Source organism: Tamandua tetradactyla, chromosome 2 (assembly GCF_023851605.1).
Source record: "Tamandua tetradactyla isolate mTamTet1 chromosome 2, mTamTet1.pri, whole genome shotgun sequence".
In the NCBI taxonomy this organism is placed as follows: Eukaryota; Metazoa; Chordata; class Mammalia; order Pilosa; family Myrmecophagidae; genus Tamandua; species Tamandua tetradactyla.
In genome coordinates this window covers 94,618,636-94,643,652 of record NC_135328.1, presented here as the reverse complement: position 1 = coordinate 94,643,652, position 25,017 = coordinate 94,618,636, and the positions used below count along the sequence as shown (strand labels likewise).

General features: G+C 37.1%; 1 protein-coding gene across 9 annotated transcripts in view; it reads right to left on the bottom strand.

Annotated features, from left to right (window-relative positions):
- RFX3 (regulatory factor X3) overlaps window positions 1–25,017 on the bottom strand; it is a 382,072-nt gene that overhangs the window by 318,186 nt on the left and 38,869 nt on the right. For 4 of the 9 annotated variants that reach the window (XM_077148292.1, XM_077148288.1, XM_077148293.1 and 1 more), the window contains exon 1: window positions 16,724–16,827. The exons of 3 other annotated variants lie outside the window; for them this stretch is intronic. In XM_077148292.1, the coding sequence (XP_077004407.1) occupies window positions 16,724–16,731 (8 nt within the window). In that variant the 5' untranslated portion in view covers window positions 16,732–16,827. Of the gene's footprint in view, window positions 1–16,723; window positions 17,535–25,017 lie in introns of those variants that run through there. 2 more of the 9 variants (XM_077148289.1, XM_077148290.1) reach the window with 2 other exon arrangements.

The window sequence follows — 25,017 nt, the reverse complement described above, 5'->3', positions numbered from 1 at the left end:
GAACTAATTACAATAAGCAAATGCACAGAGTTAGAGTCTAGATTACAGGTTAACAGGGGATAGATTGGGGGTAGAGAATGTGAAGTTAATGCTATTTAGATTGATTGTAATGTTTTGGAAATGGATGTTGGCACATTATTAATACATTATTGTAAGTGTAATTAACAGCACCGAATTACATATGTGAATGTAGTTAGAAGGGGAAATTTTATGTCGTATACATGTTACTAGAATAAAAATTAAAAGATAAAGCATAAAACTATATGACAATTTCTAAGCAATGGACTATAGTTATTAGTAAAAGTGTTATTTCATGAATTATAACAAATTTACAACACCAACACAAAGTGTTAATAATAAGGTGGTGTGTGGGGGAAAAATACAACTAATAAAAACTTATGGACAACAGTTAATAGTACAATTTTAATATTCTTTCATCAATTGTAACAAAAGTACCACACTAAAGCAAAGTATCAACAATGGGCGACTATATGGGAAATGCTGTATTTTATATGACTTTTCTGTAACCTACAACTTTGCTAGTTAAAAATTAAAACAAAAAAAGAATTAGAATAAACAATAAAAAAATTAAACTCATGTCGGATTCAAAATACCCCATGCAAATATGGAGTTATCAGTCATGGTTTAGGTATAGATGCAGATATAACCTAGGTGGTAGGTACAGAAATAGCAGTTATAATTGTACCGTGTAGACTGTACTAAACACTAAGTGAATTTCCCACTGTCTTAGAACTAATAATTGACAGGATCGAGACCCCATCCCCAACTTTTGACAACAAAGCCCAGTTTCTTTTCACAGCATGATATTACCTCCAAACAGCTCCTCTCTGCCAGGACTTCACATTTTTAGAAATCCTTAGTGAGACTGAGAGCTGTTGCCACCTTTACAACTAATGATGCTGGTGCCACTGTTAACCACAATGCATGTAAATGTGGCAAATATGACAAAAAAATGATTAGGAGAGGAAGTCCCTGTCTTAAAATGAAAGGGATCAGATAGATGACTTTCAAGGGTCTTCTAGCACTAACATTCTAATATCCTATGGACTATGTTTACTACGATATTTAGGAACAGACAAGAAGCCTCTGGTTATTTCTTTTCTAACTTTTTGAAATCTGTTCAAGATAATGTTCTAATTCCTACTCCATCAATATTTTATAAAAATGTTAAAAATAGCATGTGTACTAATGTAATTCTCACAACTCTGTAAAGTACATTATCTTATTAAAGATAGTGGTGACTTGCCCCCAAATCAACAAGCTACTAAATAGAAAGCAGGATACAGAGCTTTCCAAATCAACTCAGGACCTTTCCCACTATATACTAGATGCCACTTGAATAATAGCACCCATGTCACATGTCTCTTTGTTCAGCCCTTTGATCAAGCCTGTAATGAAACAAGGCAAGGAATATTATTCTGGCCTCATTTTACAAATGAGAAAACTGAGACTCGGAAAGTTTAAATGACTTACTCAAGAATCCTCAGAGAGCAATGGCAAAGCCAAGTCTCAAAAACATGCTTCTTTTATTACTGTATTTACTGTTAATTACGAGGTTGACTTAGATAAACTGGCTTCAACATATCTTTGAAACATTTCTATGCCTACCCTATGTAACCTGGTCTCCCTAAGTTTGAAAAACACTAAATATAATTGAGGTCACTGAAGCATTATTTTTATGTTTACATGTGACATAATAACTTATGTTTACAATATAGAATTTATTTTCTAAATATATTTGTCTAAGACTGTCAAGAAGATTTCCACCCAGATTTTGTATTAATAGATGAGGTTGCTAATCATTAGAAAAATACTCCTCAAATTCCTGGAGGAAAAAAAAAAGATGCCTAATTTGAGAGCTTGTTCAATTATAAATCAGCCTTGTCCTTGATCACATCCATTTAACAGGACAGACAGTAGTACTGTGTGTTTCTTCTGTCTTCAACCCCTCAAAGCCTTTCTATCAAATGTACTGTCACTACGAAGGCCAGCAAGATTTCATTTAGCAAACCAGCTTCTTGCCCTTTCATTAGACCTTAATCTAAATTATAGCATAAATGCAAAAGGCTCTGTACTCATGACTGGCTCATGCTAAATGGCACTGGCTAGGCCAAGTGGTCTGATGAAGTCCTGAACCCCAGAAGGGTCTTTTTTGGACTTTATCAGTCTTGGAGCAGGCAATTTATTTTGAGCCAGAAAAATAAAATACAATCTTGGGCCATCTGGTTCTGTAACACTCTCTATTTGTTTAGAAAGGTCACTGTTGTCAAGTCATCGAATGTTATCTCTGGAATTGACAGGAAGAGGGAAGTTTTTGAAAGGAGGCCAGGAATAGTAAAGCACCGGATATTAAGGTATAAAGTAATATTTAAAAGCTAGGATTTAGCCTTAAACAGACCAACAGAGTACCACAATTCAAATACCAGCTCCCCCATCTACTAGTTAAATGACCTTACACAAATAACTAGCCTTCTTAATTCATTTTTCTCATCTATGAAACCTAGATAATAACACCCTAGAGGATATTGTGAGGATAAAATAATACATGTCTATCACTAGATTATAATTACGACTCAAAATTTATCCAATAATTATGATTTCCAATTTAAGTTTCGTTTCACTGTTTCTTTACTTTTGTTAAGCTAAAACTAGTAACTTCAATATTTTTCTAAATACTTCTCAAGGTGGCAAAGTGGAATTTAAATACAAATTCTCAATTTATGCCATGCATATTAAATATATGGAATACAGTCTGTCCCTAAGGAAAATTTATAGTCTAAAGCATTTAAGAAACACTCACTGTTTTTAAAAAATCAGATTTTCAACAGTTATTTTGTGAGTGGAATGATCAGGTTGCTGCGTCATTGAAGAATGAATACTAAGGTGTTTTGGTTTGCTGAACTGCTGGAATGCAATATACCAGAAAAGGAACAGCTTTCAAAAATGGAATTTATTAAGTTGCAAGTTTATAGTTCTAAGGCCATAGAAATGCCCAAACTAAGGCAACCAGAGAAAGATATCTTAACTAATTGTGGTACTGTGCTCTGAAATTTATAGTTTTGTATATATGTTATTTTTCACAAAAAAAAAGAAGTCGATTGTGATGGTAAAAAAATACTTAAGCCCTCTAAGACACCTGTATTCTGGAGCAACTAAAAGGAAATATATGAGAGGATCATATGGTAGCCGGTGACAAGCTCTGGGATCTGTCCTATAACTACTTGTTGAAGAGTACTTTGAAAACCATTGTTTTTATTTCTTTGCTTTGTATATAAGTTATACCATACAATTTAAAAAGTTAAAAAAAAAAATGTTGCCAAAGATCAATTGTTCTGATTCAACAGACTACAGTCTGAATCAATTTATGTAATCCCTTAAGGATCTCAAAGGTGGTCAAATACTTCACCTGCACTTCAGTAGGAATAACCTACCAAATTTAATTTTTCCCTACATTTAATTAACTTTCCCCAAAAATCAAAGTAGTCACTATAAGCTACCTGGGGTAAAAGCTGCAATCTTGGGCTAGGAAAAAAAATTTCTATTTCTTTTCTACTTCAAGTATTAGCTGCTACAGTTTCCTATTTGGTGTGGTAACAATAACAGGCACACCTTTCCTATATGAACTATTGAGTTTTCTGCTTTCTCCCCAGTTTGGAACTGAGATCTCTAGGAGTTATTAAAAGCAAAGTTCAGGCTTCAAGATCTTGGCAAAAAGGTTACCTACAGACCTAAAAAAGACTATGTGCATACTGAGTTAGGAGACTATAAAAATGAATGGATGAGAGAAAGCTAAACCTACACAGAAAAAATATACATGCCTTCTTTGGTGTGAAATATTGTCTAGTGTACTTTTAAAATTCCCTTAATATATATTAAAAATTATTTTCTTAGTAGTTGCACTGTAGTTTACAATTAGCACCTTAACTTATAACATTCTACTTTGGATAAACATTAATTTCAACAGTATATAAAAACTTTGCTCAAACATATTTCCATTCTATCCCATTCCTATGTACTATTGTTGTACAAACTACATCTTTATATGTTATGGGCCCATCAACACAATTGTATAATTATTGCCTAATGCAATTGTCTTTTTAAGCAAACAGGAGAGAGAAAGTTGCCACAAAAAATACATTTGTATGTGTGTGTACAACCTTTCATAATACCTATGTAGTTACATTTACTCTTGTTCCTTATTTCTTCATGTGTATTACAGTTACTATCTAGTGTCCTTTTTTTTCAGCCTAAGGCCTTCCTTTAGTATTTTTTATAGGGCAGGTATTCTAGCAACAAATTCAGATTTTGTTTATCAAGAAATGTCTTAATTTCCCCTTCATTTTTGAACTATTGGCTGGGAACCAGAACTATTGGTTGACAGGTTTTTTTTTTCAATAATGTGAAAATGTATTTTGGCTTCCACGGTTTCTGATAAGTAGACAGCTGTTAATCTTATTGAAGATCCCTTTTATGCTATGTCATATTTCTTTTTGCTGCTTTAAAGATTTTCTCTTTGTCTTTAACTTTTGTGAATTTGACTGTAATGTGTGTAGGTGTGGGTCTCATACTCGGAGTTCATTGAGCTTCCTGAATGTGTAGAGTAATATTTTTCATCAAATTTTGGGATTTTTCTACTATTCTTTGTTTTTCCCAGCCACTTCCTCTTTTTCTTCTCTTTCTGGGACTTCCATTATGCATATGTTGGTACACTTAATGGTGTCTCATAGGTCTCCAAGTTTCTATTAATTTTTCTTTATTCTTTTTTTTTCTATGCTTCAGACTGAATAATTTCTATTGACCTATTTTCAAGTTCACTGACCCATCTGCCAGTTGTTATCTGTTGTTGCGCTCTGTATTAGTCAGGGTTCTCTACAGAAATGGAACCAACAGGATACATGTGTAAATATGAGATTTATAAAGGTGTCTCATATAGCTGCGGAAATGGAAGGGTACAAAATCCTCAAGGCAGGCTATGAAGCTGGCAGTTCCAATGAAGGGTCTGGATGAACTCCATAGGAAAGGCTTGAAGGCTGAAGAAACAGTGAAAAAGTCTCTCTTAAATGTCTTCAGCTGATTGAATTATCTCATCAGTGGGAGGCACACCTTAGTTGGCCACAGATGTAATCAGCCAGAGGCAATCAACTGACTGATGATTTAATACATCTGCCTTCTGGTTTATCAGTCAGCTACAAAATATCCTTGCAGCAATGGTCAGGCCAGTGCTTGCCCACCAGACAATTTGGCATCATCACTTGGCCAAGTTGACACCAGAACCTAACCATCACAAGCCCCAGCAGTGAACCTTACATTTCAGTTATTCTACTTTTACACTCTGAAATGTTTTTATAATTTCTTTTTACTAATATTCTCTTTCATGAAACAATGTTCTCATACTTTTCTTTCTTTAGACTTGGTTTCCTTTAGCTGTTTGAAAATATTTATAAAAACTGATTTAAAGTCTTTGTCTATTAAGTCTTAAATCTGAGCTCCCTCAGGGACAATTTTCTTTCTTTTTTCCCCCCACATTATGTGGAAATTTCTTTCTCTACATGTCTCATAAGTTCTAATTAAAAACTGGAAACTTTAAATCATGTATTTTAACAATTTTGGTATCAGATTCCCCTATCACCACTCAAGGTTTTTCTGTTACCATTGAATTGTTTTCTTTTTCTTATTGCTCCTTATTTTTTTAGCACTCTCATGAACTAATTCCATAGATTCTGTATTTCCTGTAGTGTGTTGCCATTGAGTTTTCTGTTAGCACTTGTTTAAACATTCTTTGTATTTTTAAACCTGGCTTCCCAAGTGTAACTCCTCAGTTAATATAATTCAATGGCCAGAGAATCCTTGGTCAGATTTCCTAAAATTCTTTGCTTGTATGTCTTCTATTCTTTGCCAAAGGGATCTGTATAGGAAGTCACACCTTCAAACCTCAGGCAGTTTACAAGACAACCTTAGATTTACTTTTCCCCTACACAGAGCCTCAAGGTTAGCCAGAGGTGAACTTCTCCTTTCCCAGGTCCTTTCTGGCCATGTACACAAACAGCCTTGTGCATCATACAGCCTTTTAGATATCTAGGAATATGTCTGAGTTTTTCAAAGTTTCCTATGGTTGGCTAGTTCTCCAGGATTTCCTTTTAAATTCCGGGCCAGGCTCTTGTTTGCCCCAAATGAAATCCCAGCACTAGGGAGCTGAGATGTTGCCAACGGTTTGCTATTGTTTCAGTAATGCTCTGGGGAGTAGACTTTTCTTCTCCCAGCTGAGCTGAGCTCTGAGTCAAATCAAATAGCCACCACATCCTGAGAATAGAGATTTCCCAGGGAGCTGCAAGTTTGGCCAAAATATTAACTGAACTCTGGGGATGGTGCTTTTACTGGAGCTCCAAAGTGGTCAGATCTCTCCAATGCCTTCTATACTGCCAGTCACACCACTAAGCAGGGGAGGAAGAGAAGATGGGAATAGCCCAAGTTAAAATATAACAGACCTCACTGTCTAACTGAGGGTCAATAGTTTCTCTTGGATGGACAATTCCATTTCATTGTGTGGCCAGGATTCTGAAATTATTGGTTTTAGTTGTTCTGACTGTGTCTTCAATGTTTTAGAGGAAAGTGCGTTTACTGAGGTCCTTACTCCACCATACTGGCAGGCAGTCAAGCTTGGTACTATCTTAAATCTCTCTTCATGTCATTTTTATGACCAAACAATTAATGTTGTAAACAAAATAACAACCTGATTCTATTATAAAATTACACATAAATTTTTACATCATCGATTCTTATCTTCAGTAGAAACTTCTGAAAACAAGTATAGTTCTGAAAAATACTGCAATTATTCAAGTTAAATAAGAAGGGAACTGATTTGTGAAGAGGTGAAAAACAAAAACAAAACTGCATGCTGCCCCGAGCAATGCCCACTGTATTGCATCTTTCCTATTAATACGTGAATCACCAAAAATAAAGGTAATTCCTATCTGAGATCCACTTTCAGCCCCAAAAGGCGTCCCAAATCTTTTCTGGAAAACAGAATCAAGTTCAAGTGACAAGGAAAGTGTATTCCATCTTGCTTTACTCAGTTGACCTGGGCCAAATCCAATTCAACTCCGACTACTAAGGATGAAAAAAGTCTTCCCACTCACAGAAGACTGAGAGTAGGAAGATCAACAGAGAAAAAGAATCAGAGACCTGAACAAAGGAGGCATACCTAACTCCTGAGATTCTTTCTCTGAGGGGACTCAGAGCAGAGTTTGGGTTTACTACAGATTCACTGAAGTTTAGGCCAAATTTGTGCAGTTAAAGTAAAATGAGTTTCTGGATAGCATCCATTATTATCACCTCTCTTCTACACTAGCTGACACTGGCAAGCCAGGGAAAGATGAAAGTTGTCTAAGCAGTCCAGGAAAAGTGAATGCTCTTAAGCAAAACTTATTTTCAAAAACATTGATGTATTTCTTTTGCTTATGTATTACTTTGTAACAAAACCCCCCCAAAACTTTTTGGTATAAAACAACCATTTCAATTGCTCAAATTCTGCAATCTGAGCTAGGCTCAGGTAGGCAGCTCTTCTGCTTGCCTTGCTGGTGGTCCTCATGTGACTGCATTCAGCAGGCATGTGGGAACTGTGCTCAGCTAGATATTAGGGTGGCTGGCTTCTCTTCCCATATTCTCAGAGCCTTTCCCTCTCCTTGTGGCCTCTTCTCCACATGGTCTCTATAGAATCATAGATTTCTTACATGATGGTTCAGCTCTCCCAAATGCACAAAAGCAGAAGCCGGCAGGCCCTCTTACGCTCATGTCCAGAACTGACACAACTTTAATTCTACTACATTTTGTTGGTCAAAGTAAGCCACAGGTCCAGCCCAGACTGAAAGGAGAGGGAGTAACAAGGGCATGACCACCAATAGGTACAGTTCACTGGGAGTCATCAGTGTAACAGACTATTAAATCATTAAGGCCAATGTTTAAAAGACTGAAATGGGAACAAGTACAAAAAACTATAAAAGGGCTAAAGCTAAATAAAGAGTGGGCAATTATGGTCAGATTTCATTCCCTGCTCCTATCTATACCAAGGGTCAATCTACATTCAGTTAGAACCTTAATTACAGGTAGAAGGAAATTATGAACATGATTAATCACTTACAAACCATATGACCCTGAACAAGTCATTTAATCTCTCCAAGCCTCAGCTTCCTCACTTGCAAAACAGAGAAAATTATATGTGCCCTGCCTATCTCATAGGAACATGTGTATGACAAATAAAACTGGAAATGAGAAGGAGTTTGGAAAACTGTAAATTGCTATACAGATATAAGGAAATATTATTTACCTGACAGGCTCTTAAATCTAGTTGACCTAGCTAGGATCTACTGTCTGTTAATAAAATTATAATAATCATAGTAATTAGTCTATATGCTAAATAACTACCAAAGCAATGATATTATATATAATAATGGGCTAACATTATATTATGTTTTGTTTCTATGAAGAAAAATAACACTGATCTACTTATGATTGATTGCTGTCCAATTATATGTCAGATGCTGCTAGACACTTCCAGTAAACTAACTCTTACAATAAATCAACAAGGTAAGCATTATCCTTTATTATAGAAAAAGAAATAGTCTTGGCCACTTTAAGTAACTTGCCCCTGGTCACACAGCTACTAAGTGGCAAATCCATTATTAGTATTTAATGTATAACAGGCACTTGTTAAATACTGATTGTCTAAATTAAAGAACAAATAAACAAAACCAGGTCCATCTGGCTTTAAAGAAAGTCTTTCAATTATATATACCAAAATATTCTCTCACACTTTAGCAAATGCTAAAACTGTAATCACAGCACACATATCTAATTACACAATTATTGATAATTAAAACAAGCACTTCATCATCTTCCTCATCTGCAAAATGGTTTCCCATCTGAAAATACTCTTCTAAGATTACAAAAAAATCACTGAAATATATCTCTAGCAACTTTATTTTTTCCTAAATCTTTAATCCATTTTATGAGCCACCATGAATTTAGAGGTCATTTCATAACATGAGAATGTCCATTTTGGCATTAGTTATCAAATAAATACAAATCCAAATGAGTTTTTTTTTTAATTATCAGATTGGCAAAAATCAAACTAATAGGCTGATAATACCCAGTGCTGGACAGCATGCAAAAAAACAAACACTAATGCACTATTGTGGGGAGAATATAGAGTTATTATTATCAGAATATAATACAATTTTCATTTATAATAATGTTTAAAATCTATTATTCAACTTGGAGCAACAGTGGGTGAGCAAGTGGGTAGATCCGACCCTAGGACTGACTCTGATTGGTGCCTGGGGGCAATAACACTACCCCACTCCCTACTAGAGGACTTTGGAAAATGTTTGGAGTCCTTTTGGATGTCACAAAGTTGGGGGAGGGCAGGACAGTTTTTCAATGTCACTCTGGGCCAGAAATGCTATACATGCTGCAAGCTAGGGTACCCACTAAGAACAGTCCCACACAGGACGACAATAGTGTCCCTGATGGATAGAGATTATGAATTTCTTGTTCAACACTGTATTTCTAGCTTACTACACAGCAGGCACTCAATAACAGTTGAACAGAAGTTAAAACAAGCAATTTCTATCAGTGAATACAGAGAGTAAAAAGGAGTGAGAAGGAGACAGGAAGAAACTAGACAGTTTTCCTATGTAAGATAAGCCTTTTGGCCTGGCTCCATTATATGTATGGGAATTCTATAAGCAGATACATATATCCTCAAAATATGTAGAAAAGCATACTCTACCCACAAACACAAATTATAAGGGGATCATCTCCTATTACATCGTTCCAAATATATGCCTTCCTCCATTAGTAAAGATCATCAATTGCTGCCAATTCCAGACATACATACTGGTGCAAACTAAGTTCAAGTCTTGCCTTGACAATCAGATGGCATGGGCTCTGATATTAGACTGTTAGGTTTGAATTTGGCTTTACCATTTATTATCTGAATGACCTTGGCAATTTACTTAACATCTTCTAGCATCAGTCTTCTCATCTGTAAAATTGAGTAATTAAACTACTTATTCTAAACCCTTGAATCAGACATGTCAAACTATTCAGAATAGTTTGGATGTTAGAATAATACCAAACTATATGTAACACCCCAGCTGGATCTAGGCTAGCAAACCAAAATAACACACATTAACATTTCTGTAGCAAAAGAATGCTCAAATTGTAGAATAAAGACCCAAATAGTCTCATTTCATCTAGTTCAGGTTCTGCAGTCAAAGTAGCTTTGCCACAAGTTTAGGGAAACCCAACTGATTTTCAGAGCCTTTTGAATTTCAGAAATGAGTAGAAGGGATCATGGAGCTGCAGCACTGACTTCTCTGAGAGAGAGTTATTGTAAGGCTTAAATGAGTTTATACAAAGTGCTTAGCCCAGTGTCTACATATAGTTAGCACTTAATAAATATTATTGTTATAAAGTGCTAGCTAGATTCTACATGAGATACAAAACTATGCAGGAAGTTGAAGAAGCCAGTAGACTTATAGAAGCTGGGAGCAGGGGATTAGGGTGAGTAGTAGACAGAAGAGAATCTGAGACAATTTTGCCAATCAAAGTAAAACAAACTGAGAATTCACTGGCCATAAGAAATCGAAAGAAAAGAATGCATCTGCCACATTAATTCTTTGTGTGTGTGCATATGTGTGTGTACAGCCCAAAGTTTAATGTGTAGTTAAAGTACACTACAAAGAGGGTGAGTGCGGGTGTTCTCCAAAGGAGGGGCCCTCTGAAGGTGGGACCCTTGCATTCATTATAAGGACTTAGAGGGGCCCTTCCCCCTCAGTTATGCTAATAAAAAGTGCAGTGCATCAATCCCTTATTAGCTCATTAATTCTTAAGTAAATTCATTTACTTTCTTTTGATAAAATCTAAGAGCTTCTCCAGAAGTTAAGATCTAAGAACATTTAATACTTTATGCTTCACATTTGGCTTCGTACTTAGAGCTCTGCATAGCTTTCTTCCTAAAAGTTGATTTGTTACTGAACTCTTTGATAAAAGTAGAACCAAAATTGATTTACCCTTAATGTAATAAAGCAATTCAAGTTTTGTTGACCTTATGGGATAGAGCAAAATTTGGGAAGTAAAAATACAAGAAATACATTGAACAATATCTCCCCTTGGAAGTAACTGAAGTAAAATGGAAATGACTGAAGTAAAATTTGTCCCTACATCCCCTCCCTTTTTCTGTTGGTTTCCCTCATCCAAACTACTGGAGAAACTTTTAGGCTTCCGGGAAAAATGAAGGGAACTCTCACTTTTAATCACTACTCTGTGACAGGCACTGTATTAAGTGCCTTTACATACATGCCTTATTTTGTCACACATCTGCAAGGCAACAGTTGTTGTCCTCATATTACAGATAAGGAAACAGAGATAATAAGTGGGTGAACCAGGATTCAAGCTCAGGTTTGACTGACCTGAGCAGCCATGAACTGTTTGTACCAGACCACCTTCTCAAGGGATATAGTTTCATTCTTGACAAATTCCTGGCTTTCTTATATATATTTTTTTTTCTTTTTTTTCTAATATATTTTTAAAGGATACAAAATGATATGAAATTTTTATATCTCAGAGTAAAGGCATTTTAGATCTTTTTATAATTCCAAATTTGAAATGCACTTGGAATTTTTATTTGATCCTGAAGAAATAATAAAAGAATCTCATAATTTACATTTATCATCTTTAGTTACACATTTATATACACAAAGCATTACATTACCAAGCAATTAGCAACATAATTATAATCAAAGAAACTTAAGCCTGGTAGAGACTTAAAGAATAATGCATGCATCATTTAGTTGAATGACTTACAGATTTTTAAAGGGTGTGACCTCCAAAATACCCCTTTGTAGCTTACTCCAGAGTTTTATAACTTTTTAGGGATTAATTATGATAACTCAAAATTACCCTTTCTATAATTTAAACTGATTCTTTTTAGATTTGTTTTTAAGGAGATAAGGTCTCTTTAACATGCAAGTCATTATACTGTTTTATTCATTTTAGCCAGAAGTTTGTAACAAAATATAAAGGAAAACACAAATAAATTTGAAAATAGGTTTTTAAGGTCTTTCTTTCCTTTCTTAGATTAAAAATCTTCCACAGCTTGAATCTTTCCTCACTCCTGTCAATATCCATTTTTCCTGTACATTTCAGTGCCTCTCCAATTCTTCCATGTATAGAAGTTTGGAGAAAATGATTGAACACAGTACTCTACAGAGATAAATGAAGGTCAAGTTTAAGAAAAATAGCAATTGTCAGCTTTTGGATACAAATTCGAGAATCATACTCATTTTTAAGAGTACAAAATTGTGAAGACATATTCAATTGGTAGAATGCTATATTTGAGTCCAAACAATTACTCTTACCTTGAATTTGTGGGATTAATTAACATTTTACTCTTAATAAATTTCATGATGTTTTTGATGTACCACTGATTGGATTTATTTTCTATTTGCAGATGAGAAAAGGTTTAAAGGCACATATTTTTGGATTCATTATTATTAAATATTCTAGAATTCTATAACATGAACAATAAATTATTTCTAGACACTGTTATTATTATTGCTCACAAATTATACCATATCATAGCATTGTTAAGACACTATAAACAGACTGTTGCTGATGGATATTACTTTTAAGAACCAACATACTCAGGAGGCAAGGCAAGATGGCAGCATAGGGAGGTATAGAATTTAGTTTGTCCTCCAGGGCAGCTAGTAAATAGCCAGGAATGATCTGGAACAACTCTTTGGGGTACTTCCCTGACCAGACACACATTGTACACCAATGTGCATGAAAGAGCCAAAATCATAGCACAGAACTGCGAGTAAAGGCTCCCAAAATGTGTAGGCAGGTGCCTCTTCCCCAGTAGCACGGCAGGCTATTTTGGAGTCACTTTTCTATGGGAAAAAGCAGCAGTCTCTATGAGGAGCAAAGGAAGGAGAGCTCAAGAAAGCTCCAATGCAGGGTGGGCCATGGTGGCTCAGCAGGCAAGAACGCTTGCCTGCCATGCCAGAGGACCCGGGTTCGATTCCCAGTGCCTGCCCATGTATTAAAAAAATAAAATATAATATAAAAAAAAAAAGCTCCAATGCAGATTCAAATAATAAATTCAGACTGCTGAATACAAGTTCTGAGGCAGATAAACTCACAGAAAGAACAAAAGGAACGGGAGGTCTCTCCCAGCAGAGAGGAGGCAGGGCAAGTAGAAAAAAACAATAATTATATATAGGCTTTTAGATTCAACTGAGCTCAGAATACTAGAAAAGGGCTCTCGCCCAAGAAAAGGGGCACAAAGAATGAGGTACCAATTCTGGTTCTTGATTGGCAAATTGGGGGACTGGGAGCCAGCTCTGAAAAGAACTTTTTTTTCTTCCTTTTCTTTATTTTGTTTTATTTTTTTGAGATTTTAGCAGACCATTAAAGAAAGAAACAGGCATTTTCAACCGTCAGCACTGCCTCAGGAAAGGGCAGAATTAAGATAAGTCTGAGAGACAAAGTAACTAACCAAGAAAAGGGGGAGGGGTTACAGGGCCCAGAATAAATTGGAGCTCACATTCAGAGAAATCAGATGCTGGGAAATAGAAGCAGCTTAAGCCCATCTTCTGCTTGAACAATGGCCATGGCAGGGGCAGGGTCTGCTGAGAATTAAAGGCACTGTACAACTTTACACCAGTGAGGGGCTATGGGCTGACAACTACCAACTGCTAGGCAGGATAGGTAAAGCACAGAATCAAGAGATTTCACAGGAAAGAATAGCACCCTACTGGGTCTCATCTTCAGGGAACGCTGATACAGATTACATCAACCCTGAGACCTGGGGCTGTCTGGTCTGGGAAAATCTGATTTGCATCAATCAAATCTAGGAAGACCTCCTCAAAAAAAAAGGTTCCATATAGTCAGGGCAATAACCAGAAAAACAAGAGCTAAAAAATTCTGATCAGTTAAACAGAAGCTATGCTATAGGTCCACAATAAATTCAACTGAATGCAAAGAACATATGGAGAACAAAGCCAACAAACAAGAAAACCCAAGGTAAAAGAAAGAAAATGAATAAACTAATCAAGCATATCAGATGCATAGACACCAGCAAAAAGTCATGAATAATACTAGGAAGCATGAAGATATGGCCCAGTCAAAGGAAAAACCAACACTACAAATGAGATTCAGGAACTGAAACAACTAGTTAAAAATGTTCAAACATCTTCTAAGCCAAATCAATGAGCTGAAGGAAAATATGGCAAAAGAAATTAAGGATATAAAAACACTGGGTGGCCATATAGAAGAACACAGAAGCTGGAAAAAACAAATGGCAGAACTTATCGGCATGGAAGACACAAAAGAAGAAATGAAAAACACAATGGAGCCCAACAACAGCAGATTGCAGATCTGAAGAGGTAGAAGAAAGGATTAGTGAACTAGAGGGCAAGACATCTGAAATCCTACAACAAAAACCAAACAGGGGAAAGAATGGTAAAATATAAGCAGGGTCTCAGGGAAATTAATGACAACATGAAGTGCACAAATGTGTTATTGATATCCTGGAAGGAGAAGAGAAGGGAAAAGGGGCAGAAAGAATAATGGAGGAAATATTCACTGAAAATCTCCCAACTCTTAGGAAAGACATAAAATTACAGATCCAAGAAATGCAGTACTCTAGTTTGCCAAAGCTGCCACAATGCAACATACCAGATATGCTGGTTTGAAAGGATGTACGTACCCTAGAAAAGCCAGGTTTTAATCAAAATCCCATTTCGTAGAGGCAGAATAATCCCTATTCAATACTGTATGTAATTAGATAATCTCTCTGAGATGTAACCTAATCAAGAGTGGTTGTTATACTGGATTAGGGGAGATGTGTCTCCACCCATTTGGGTGGGTCTTGATTGGTTTACTGGAGTCCTATAAAAGAGGAAACATTTTGGAGAATGAGAGATTTGGAGAGAGCAGAGAAAGCTGCAGCACCACAAAGCAGAGAGCCCATGAGCCAGCGACCTTTGGAGATGAAGAAGGAAAATGCCTCCCAGGGAGCTTCATGAAACCGGAAGCCAGGAGAGAAAACTAGCAGATGACACCGTGTTCACCATATACCCTTCCAGCTTCAAATTAAAGATAGAAAAACATAGTAGTTGTTCTTAGGAAATTCAGCCAATGACATGGTAGCATGTAGATCACTGGATATTAACTATTTGGTAGAGCAATTGGCTCTACCTACAACAGAGAGAAGCCTTGACTATGTTCACCATGTGCCTTCTCACTTGAGAGAAAAACCCTGAACTTCACTGGTCTTCTTGAACCAAGGTATCTTTACCTAGATGGATGCTTTGATTGGACATTTATATAGACTTGTTTTGACTGGGACATTTTCTTGGCCTTAGAACTGTAAAATAGCAACTTATTAAATTCCCTTTTTAAAAGCCACTCCATTTCTGGTATATTGCATTCTGGCAGCTAACAAACTAGAACACCAGAGACGACTGGCTTTTATATAAAAAGGGATTTATTTAGCGACTAAACAAAGTGTGGTATATACATATGATGGAATATTGCACAGCTATAAGATGGAATGAAGTCATGACAAATGCAACAACATGGATGAAGCCTGAGGACATAATGTTGACCCAAATTAGCCAGAAATAAAAGAACAAATGGTCTCTTTTGTACTGTATGGTCTCACTAATATGAACATTAATAAGCAAATTCTAAGACTTAAAGTTGAGAACAAATTTTATCAAGAGATAGAAAGAGGGTAGTTTGAGCATATGATGTTGGAGGAGTATAAAATGTTCAACAGGATTGATTATAAAAATCCAGAAATGGATAGTACAATACAATCTGATATTGGGACAATATTGTAAGTATAATGATCAAAGTAGAGTGTGATATGGTTGAAAGAGAAGGGTAGGGACCCTTGAAACATTATTTGTAATTATTATAGCATCTATACACAATTGCATAGTTATTTGTTATAAATCATGTCACAAAGATTTTAAATACAAAACTATTTATCTTTCTTACAAACATACATCCATAATAAAATTTTGAAAAATATATAGGGGAACTTGAGGTGCACCTGTTTAGGACATTTACAAAACCACAGATTTGAAATGGATGGTATAGCTCCAATTTATTTCTCTTGAGCCTTCTTTCCTAATCAGAAGACTGTGTTTTTATCTTCCCACAGAAGCTGACGACTTTTCCCAAATGACAACGGCTACTTAAACAGAAAGACTCAATACATCAAATTGAAACAAGGAGCAGTTTGCTCCCAGTGAAGGCTGATGGATTCAACACCATCATCATATCTTTGACAGAAACCATGTGGCTGCTAAAACTAATATATGAACTTAAAAGTGTTTACACTTTAAATTATATTATCTTACAAAAAGTTAACCATGTGATTATCTTAAAATGATACCAATTTTAATCACATAGATTCACATTTTAATTAAAAAAATGATAAAACAGCAATGTTTGATCATCCTTAAGGAACTCCCTATTGCATTTTAACTACCTGTAAAGGTAGAGAAGCAATTTGGGTACAAATATATCTCAAGGACTAATGAATGATGACTAGTTTAAGTGTATTCACAAACACTGGGCCTATCCCTCCAATAAACATCCCATCCCCAACCCCTGCTCTTTTTACCTTTCCATGTGTCAATGGCAGGCCTTCCTTTAAAGTCCTGTTGTAGTGGAAGCAGAAGTTCATACATTCAAACTGTTGTACCTTCCAGCATAACCAACCCATTGTTGAGTAGGGGAATTATGACATCAGCAATATGCTAGCCAATTGCTCTACCGAATAGTTAATATCCACTGATCTGCATGCTGCCATGTCATTGGCTGAATTTCCTAAGGACAACTGCTATGTTTTTCTACCTTTAATTTGAATTTACTCTAATACAGAATTAATTTTTTGTAATCTATGAAACAACTATAGAAATGATGTGACATCCATTTATTTGACTGCCATATCAGGATGCTAGATAGAAGCATACAGATGAATCATTACACCAACCTGAGTACTACCTGGAAATGTTCACAATACAGGAGCCTTAGTGTTCTTTCTCACTGCTTCCAATAAAGTCTGTTTGCTATTCATTATTTTTAAATGCAGCAATCCTTTAACCCTACCTGGGATAGTGGGGGTAAAAAGGTAGGGAAGGGATTTCAGGAGAAGTTCTCCTGCAGTTTCTATAGTACCATAAACACTAAGATATTTGAAGCATTTAGAAGTATAAAATGCAGGGACTTCCGGAGAAGATGGCGGCTTAGTAAGGCGCGCGGGTCTTAGTTCCTCCTCCAGAACAACTACTAAAGAAATAGAAACAGTACAGAACAGCTCCCGGAGCCACAACAGAGACCAGACACACAGCGTAACCCATTCCGGAACGGCTGGACCGGCTAAGAGACTCCGCTGCAGTGAGGTCCCCGAGAGGCGCGTGCTTCCCCGGGCCGAGGCAGCTGGCGGCCGGAGCCCCTCCCTCCCTCCTTCCCGGGCCGGCTGGGAGCTTTGGATCGGGTTCCCCAAGCCGCGGCGACCGCAGCCCCTTCACATACGCGGCTTCCCGGGCCGGCTGGGAGCATCGGAACAGTGGTTCCCCAAGCCACGGCGGCCGGCAACCCTCCCCGACGCGTGGCTTCCCGGGGCGGCTGGTAGCCTCGGAACAGCGGTCCCACAAGCCACGGTTTCCGGCGACCACAGCCCCTTCCACACACGTAGCTTCCCGGGCCGGCTGGGAGCATTGGAACAGCGGTTCCCCAAGCCGCGGCAGCTGGCGACCCTCCGCCACGCGCGGCTTCCTGGGCTGGCTGGTAGCCTTGGAACAGCGGTCCCCGAAGCCGCGGTGGCCAGCGACTGCAGCCCCTTCCACACACGTGGCTTCCCGGGCCAGCTGGTAGCCTCGGAATAGCGGTTCCCCAAGCCATGGCAGATGGCAACCCCCTCCACAGGCGACTTCCCAGAGGGAAAGGAAAGAGTCTCCAACAGTAGTAGAGACTAGCCCAACCTAACACCAATAGTGGCATTAAGGAACAACTTCTGACTACTAAAAATAGGCCCTTAGCTCAGGCGAAACTGATCAAGGTGGAAGTCGCCGATTGGGCTAACTGAAAAAGAGGAAAGGGGGCGAAACAGAGACTTCTGCGGCTGTTTCTATGGAGGCTTCATTGCCTCTGGGCTCAACGCTGGGATTACATAGGTTACAACTGCCGCAAACACAGAAACAGGCTGTTTTTAGGGCTCTCTGCCACCTGAACCTTCCCCGCGGGAGGGGTGAAACGCAACTCAGGTGGAATCCCTCTCTCAAGGAATTCAGATCCCAGGACTTCACAATTTGAAGGATTAAAACCAACCTACACCCTTTCCTCTGTCTCCACCACACACCCAGCAGCGAGAGTCTTCCAAAGTTAAAGGAGCCACAACATCTTTTGCTGGTGGGACCAGCAGACAGACAAGCACCACGTACTGGGCAGGATAAGAAAAACAGAGCCCAGAGACTTCACAGGAAAGTCTTTCAACCAGCTGGGTCCGACACTCAGGGAAATCTGATTAAATGCCCAGACGCCAGCAAAAAATAACAAATCACACCAGGAAAATTGAAGATATGGCCCAGTCAAAGGAACAAACCAATAGCTCAAATGAGATACAGGAGCTGAGACAACTAATTCTGAATATACGAACAGAAATGGAAAACCTCTTCAAAAACGAAATCGATAAATTGAAGGAGGACATGAAGAAGACATGTGCTGAACAAAAAGAAGAAATAGAAAAACTGAAAAAACAAATCACAGAGCTTATGGAAGTGAAGGATAAAGTAGAAAAGATGGAAAAAACAATGGATACCTACAATGATAGATTTAAAGAGACAGAAGATAGAATTAGTGATTTGGAGGATGGAACATCTGAATTCCAAAAAGAAACAGAAACTATAGGGAAAAGAATGGAAAAATTTGAACAGGGTATCAGGGAATTCAAGGACAATATGATCTGCACAAATATACGTGTTGTGGGTGTCCCAGAAGGAGAAGAGAAGGGAAAAGGAGGAGAAAAACTAATGGAAGAAATTATCACTGAAAATTTCCCAACTCTTATGAAAGAACTAAAATTACAGATCCAAAAAGTGCAGCGCACCCCAAAGAGAATAGACCCAAATAGGCGTTCTCCAAGACACTTACTAGTTAGAATGTCAGAGGTCAAAGAGAAAGAGAGGATCTTGAAAGCAGCAAGAGAAAAACAATCCATCACATACAAGGGAAACCCAATAAGACTATGTGTAGATTTCTCAGCAGAAACCATGGGAGCTAGAAGACAGTGGGATGATATATTTAAATTACTAAAAGAGAAAAACTGCCAACCAAGACTTCTATATCCAGCAAAATTGTCCTTCAAAAATGAGGGAGAAATTAAAACATTTTCAGACAAAAAGTCACTGAGAGAATTTGTGACCAAGAGACCAGCTCTGCAAGAAATACTAAAGGGAGCACTAAAGTCAGATACAAAAGAAAGAAGAGAGAGGTATGGAGAAGAGTGTAGAAAGAAGGAAAAATAGGTATGATAGATATAATACAAAAGGCAAAATGGTAGAGGAAAGTATTACCCAAACAGTAATAACACTAAATGTTAATGGACTGAATTCCCCAATCAAAAGACATAGACTGGCAGAATGGATTAAAAAACAGGATCCTTCTATATGCTGTCTACAGAAAACACATCTTAGACCCAAAGATAAACACAGGTTGAAAGTGAAAGGTTGGGAAAAGATATTTCATGCAAATAACAACCAGAAAAGAGCAGGAGTGGCTACACTAATATCCAACAAATTAGACTTCAAATGTAAAACAGTTAAAAGAGACAAAGAAGGATACTATCTACTAATAAAAGGAACAATTCAACAAGAAGACATAACAATCATAAATATTTATGCACCGAACCAGAATGCCCCAAAATACGTGAGGAATACACTGCAATCACTGAAAAGGGAAATAGACACATCTACCATAATAGTTGGAAACTTCAATTCACCACTCTCATCAATGGACAGAACATCTAGACAGAGGATCAATAAAGAAACTGAGAATTTGAATATTACAATAAATGAGCTAGACTTAACAGACATTTATAGGACATTACATCCCACAACAGCAGGATACACCTTTTTCTCAAGTGCTCATGGATCATTCTCAAAGATAGACCATATGCAAGTCTCAACAAATTTAAAAAGATTGAAATCCCACACAACACTTTCTCGGATCATAAAGGAATGAAGTTGGAAATCAATAATAGGCAGAGTGCCAGAAAATCCACAAATACGTGGAGGCTCAACAACACACTCTTAAACAACGAGTGGGTCAAGGAAGAAATTACAAGAGAAATTAGTAAATATCTCGAGGCGAATGAAAATGAAAACACAACATATCAAAACCAATGGGACGCAGCAAAGGCAGTGCTAAGAGGGAAATTTATTGCCCTAAATGCCTATATTAGAAAAGAAGAAAAGGCAAAAATGCAGGAATTAACAGTCCACTTGGAAGAACTGGAGAAAGAACAGCAAACTAATCCCAAAGCAAGCAAAAGGAAAGAAATAACAAAGATTAGAGCAGAAATAAAAGAAATTGAAAACATGAAAACAATAGAGAAAATCAATAACACCAGAAGTTGGTTCTATGAGAAAATCAATAAGATTGATGGGCCCTTAGCAAGATTGACAAAAAGAAGAAGAGAGAGGATGCAAATAAATAAGATCAGAAATGGAAGAGGAGACATAACTACTGACCTCACAGAAATAAAGGAGGTAATAACAGGATACTATGAACAACTTTACGCTAATAAATACAACAATTTAGAGGAAATGGACGGGTTCCTGGAAAGACATGAACAACCAACTTTGACTCAAGAAGAAATAGATGACCTCAACAAACCAATCACAAGTAAAGAAATTGAATTAGTCATTCAAAAGCTCCCTAAAAAGAAAAGTCCAGGACCAGACGGCTTCACATGTGAATTCTATCAAACATTCCAGAAAGAATTAGTACCAACTCTCCTCAAACTCTTCAAAAAAATCGAAGTGGAGGGAAAACTACCTAATTCATTTTACGAAGCCAACATCAATCTCATACCAAAACCAGGCAAAGATATTACAAAAAAAGAAAACGACAGCCCAATCTTTCTAATGAATATAGATGCAAAAATCCTCAATAAAATTCTAGCAAATCGTATCCAACAACACATTAAAAGAATTATACATCATGACCAAGTAGGATTCATCCCAGGCATGCAAGGATGGTTCAACATAAGAAAATCAATTAATGTAATACACCACATCAACAAATCAAAGCAGAAAAATCACATGATCATCTCAATTGATACAGAGAAGGCATTTGACAAGATTCAACATCCTTTCCTGTTGAAAACACTTCAAAAGATAGGAATACAAGGGAACTTCCTTAAAATGATAGAGGGAATATATGAAAAACCCACAGCTAATATCATCCTCAATGGGGAAAAATTGAAAACTTTCCCCCTAAGATCAGGAACAAGACAAGGATGTCCATTATCACCACTATTATTCAACATAGTGTTGGAGGTTCTAGCCAGAGCAATTAGACAAGAAAAGGAAATACAAGGCATCAAAATTGGAAAGGAAGAAGTAAAACTATCACTGTTTGCAGACGATATGATACTATACGTCGAAAACCCGCAAAAATCCACAACAAAACTACTAGAGCTAATAAATGTGTACAGCAAAGTAGCAGGTTACAAGATCAACATTCAAAAATCTGTAGCGTTTCTATACACTAGCAATGAACAAGCTGAGGGGGAAATCAAGAAACAAATTCCATTTACAATTGCAACTAAAAGAATAAAGTACTTAGGAATAAATTTAACTAAAGAGACAAAAGACCTATACAAAGAAAACTACAAAAAACTGCTAAAAGAAATCACAGAAGACCTAAATAGATGGAAGGGCATACCGTGTTCATGGATTGGAAGACTAAATATAGTTAAGATGTCAATCCTACCTAAATTGATCTACAGATTCAATGCAATACCAATCAAAATCCCAACAACTTATTTTTCAGAAATAGAAAAACCAATAAGCAATTTATCTGGAAGGGCGGGGTGCCCCGAATTGATAAAAGTATCTTGAGGAAAAAAAACGGAGCTGGAGGTCTCGCGCTGCCGGACTTTAAGGCATATTATGAAGCCACAGTGGTCAAAACAGCATGGTATTGGCATAAAGATAGATATATCGACCAATGGAATCGAATAGAGTGCTCAGATATAGACCCTCTCATCTATGGACATTTGATCTTTGATAAGGCAGCCAAGCCAACTCACCTGGGACAGAACAGTCTCTTCAATAAATGGTGCCTAGAGAACTGGATATCCATATGCAAAAGAATGAAAGAGGACCCGTATCTCACACTCTATACAAAAGTTAACTCAAAATGGATCAAAGATCTAAACATTAGGTCTAAGACCATAAAACAGTTAGAGGAAAATGTTGGGAGATATCTTATGAAACTTACAATTGGAGGTGGTTTTATGGACCTTAAACCTAAAGCAAGAGCACTGAAGAAAGAAATAAATAAATGGGATCTCCTCAAAATTAAACACTTTTGTGCATCAAAGAACTTCATCAAGAAAGTAGAAAGACAGCCTACACAATGGGAGACAATATTTGGAAACGACATATCAGATAAAGGTCTAGTATCCAGAAGTTATAAAGAGATTGTCCAACTCAACAACAAAAAGACAGCCAACTCAATTACAAAATGGGAAAAAGACTTGAACAGACACCTATCAGAAGAGGAAATACAAATGGCCAAAAGGCACATGAAGAGATGCTCAATGTCCCTGGCCATTAGAGAAATGCAAATCAAAACCACAATGAGATATCATCTCACACCCACCAGAATGGCCATTATCAACAAAACAAAAAATGACAAGTGCTGGAGAGGATGCGGAGAAAGAGGCACACTTATCCACTGTTGGTGGGAATGTCAAATGGTGCAACCACTGTGGAAGGCAGTTTGGCGGTTCCTCAAAAAACTGAATATAGAATTGCCATACGACCCAGCAATACCATTGCTAGGTATCTACTCAAAGGACTTAAGGGCAAAGACACAAACGGACATTTGCACACCAATGTTTATAGCAGTGTTATTTACAATTGCAAAGAGATGGAAACAGCCAAAATGTCCATCAACAGACGAGTGGCTAAACAAACTGTGGTATATACATACGATGGAATATTATGCAGCTTTAAGACAGAATAAATGTATGAAGAATGTAATAACATGGATGGACCTCGAGAACATTATGCTGAGTGAGACTAGCCAAAAACTAAAGGACAAATACTGTATGGTCCCACTGATGTGAACCGACATTAGAGAATAAACTTGGAATATGTCATTGGTAACAGAGACCATCAGGAGTTAGAAACAGGGTAAGATAATGGGTAATTGGAGCTGAAGGGATACAGACTGTGCAACAGGACTAGATACAAAAACTCAAAAATGGACAGCACAATACTACCTAATTGTAATGTAATTATGTTAAAACACTGAATGAAGCTGCATCTGAGCTATAGTGTTTTTTGTTTGTTTGTTTGTTTTTATATATATTTTTTGTATTTTTTATTTTTATTTTTTCTGAATATTATCGTTTTATTTTTTTCTGTTGTCTTGCTATTTCTTTTTCTAAATCGATGCAAATGCACTAAGAAATGATGATCATACATTTATGTGATGATATTAAGAATTACTGATTGCATATGTAGAATGGAATGATTTCTAAATGTTGTGTTAGTTAATTTTTTTTTAATTAATAAAAAAAAGTATAAAATGCAATCACATAACAGAAAAACCAGTCAAACACTGTATTCTCTTAATACATACAAAGTGAAAGAAAAGAAAGTTTCTTATTATATTAAAAATTGCCAATAATCAAAAACAGAGAACATTTATTTCAAAATCTAATGTATGGAAAAAGCTACTGAAAAATTTCTGGCATAAGAACACATGCTTGACTTATTAAAACAGCCTGTTTTATAGATATATAGTTCATAACGTAATCAGATCATGTAATCAAATTGCTTCATATTCTTTCCATGAGTCAATGTAGCCTATATTTTAATGCCAGAATGACCAAGTGTATTGAAATCTCTAAAAAAGAACAATGATTTTAACATTAAAAAATGGCTTGATTGAGAGGGTCACAGTGGCTCAGCAGGCGCCTGCCATGCCAGAGACCCAGGTTCACTTCCCAGTGCTTACCCATGCAAAAAAAAAAAGCTTGATTGATAAAGATGGCAGCGTAACAAGTTCCAGGGCATTGTTACCCAAAGAATATTTGAATAGCTACCACTCAGCACCATCCTCCTCAGAGCTGCAGCAAAGGGTTGCAGTTCCTGGGCAAGCACTGAATCAAGAAAATGCAGCTTTAAAAACTGGTAACAGAAGCTAGTGGCACCCTTGCTGACCCCTCCATAACCTCTCCCAAGTAGTATGTGGAGCCAGCCTGTGCTCCTATTGTAGGTCCCTGGATCTATATAGAAGGAACAAAATAACCCCTGGTGTCAATCTATCAGATGGCAGCATGAAAGACTGAACCAGAACACAACATTTCTGTCTCATCCTGCAGGAACTTATCCTGCATACATATGCAGCTTCAAGTCAGCTAAAGCAGTTCTTTAAAAAACAATTAAATCAAATCTGACAAAGGCAAAGGATTACCTGCTTTAAGACAAACAAAAGAGCAAAGTGGAAAGGTGAAAAAGTCTATTACACAAGGAGTAGAGGGACCATTTTAATTCCTGTAACTGAGGAATTCCTAGGGCCACAAACAAGCATAAGCACAGAACAAGACACAGGTTCAATTCACTTTTGCCCAGGGCTAATTTTCTTGACAAGTAGGCAAGGAAAGCATCAGCCAAT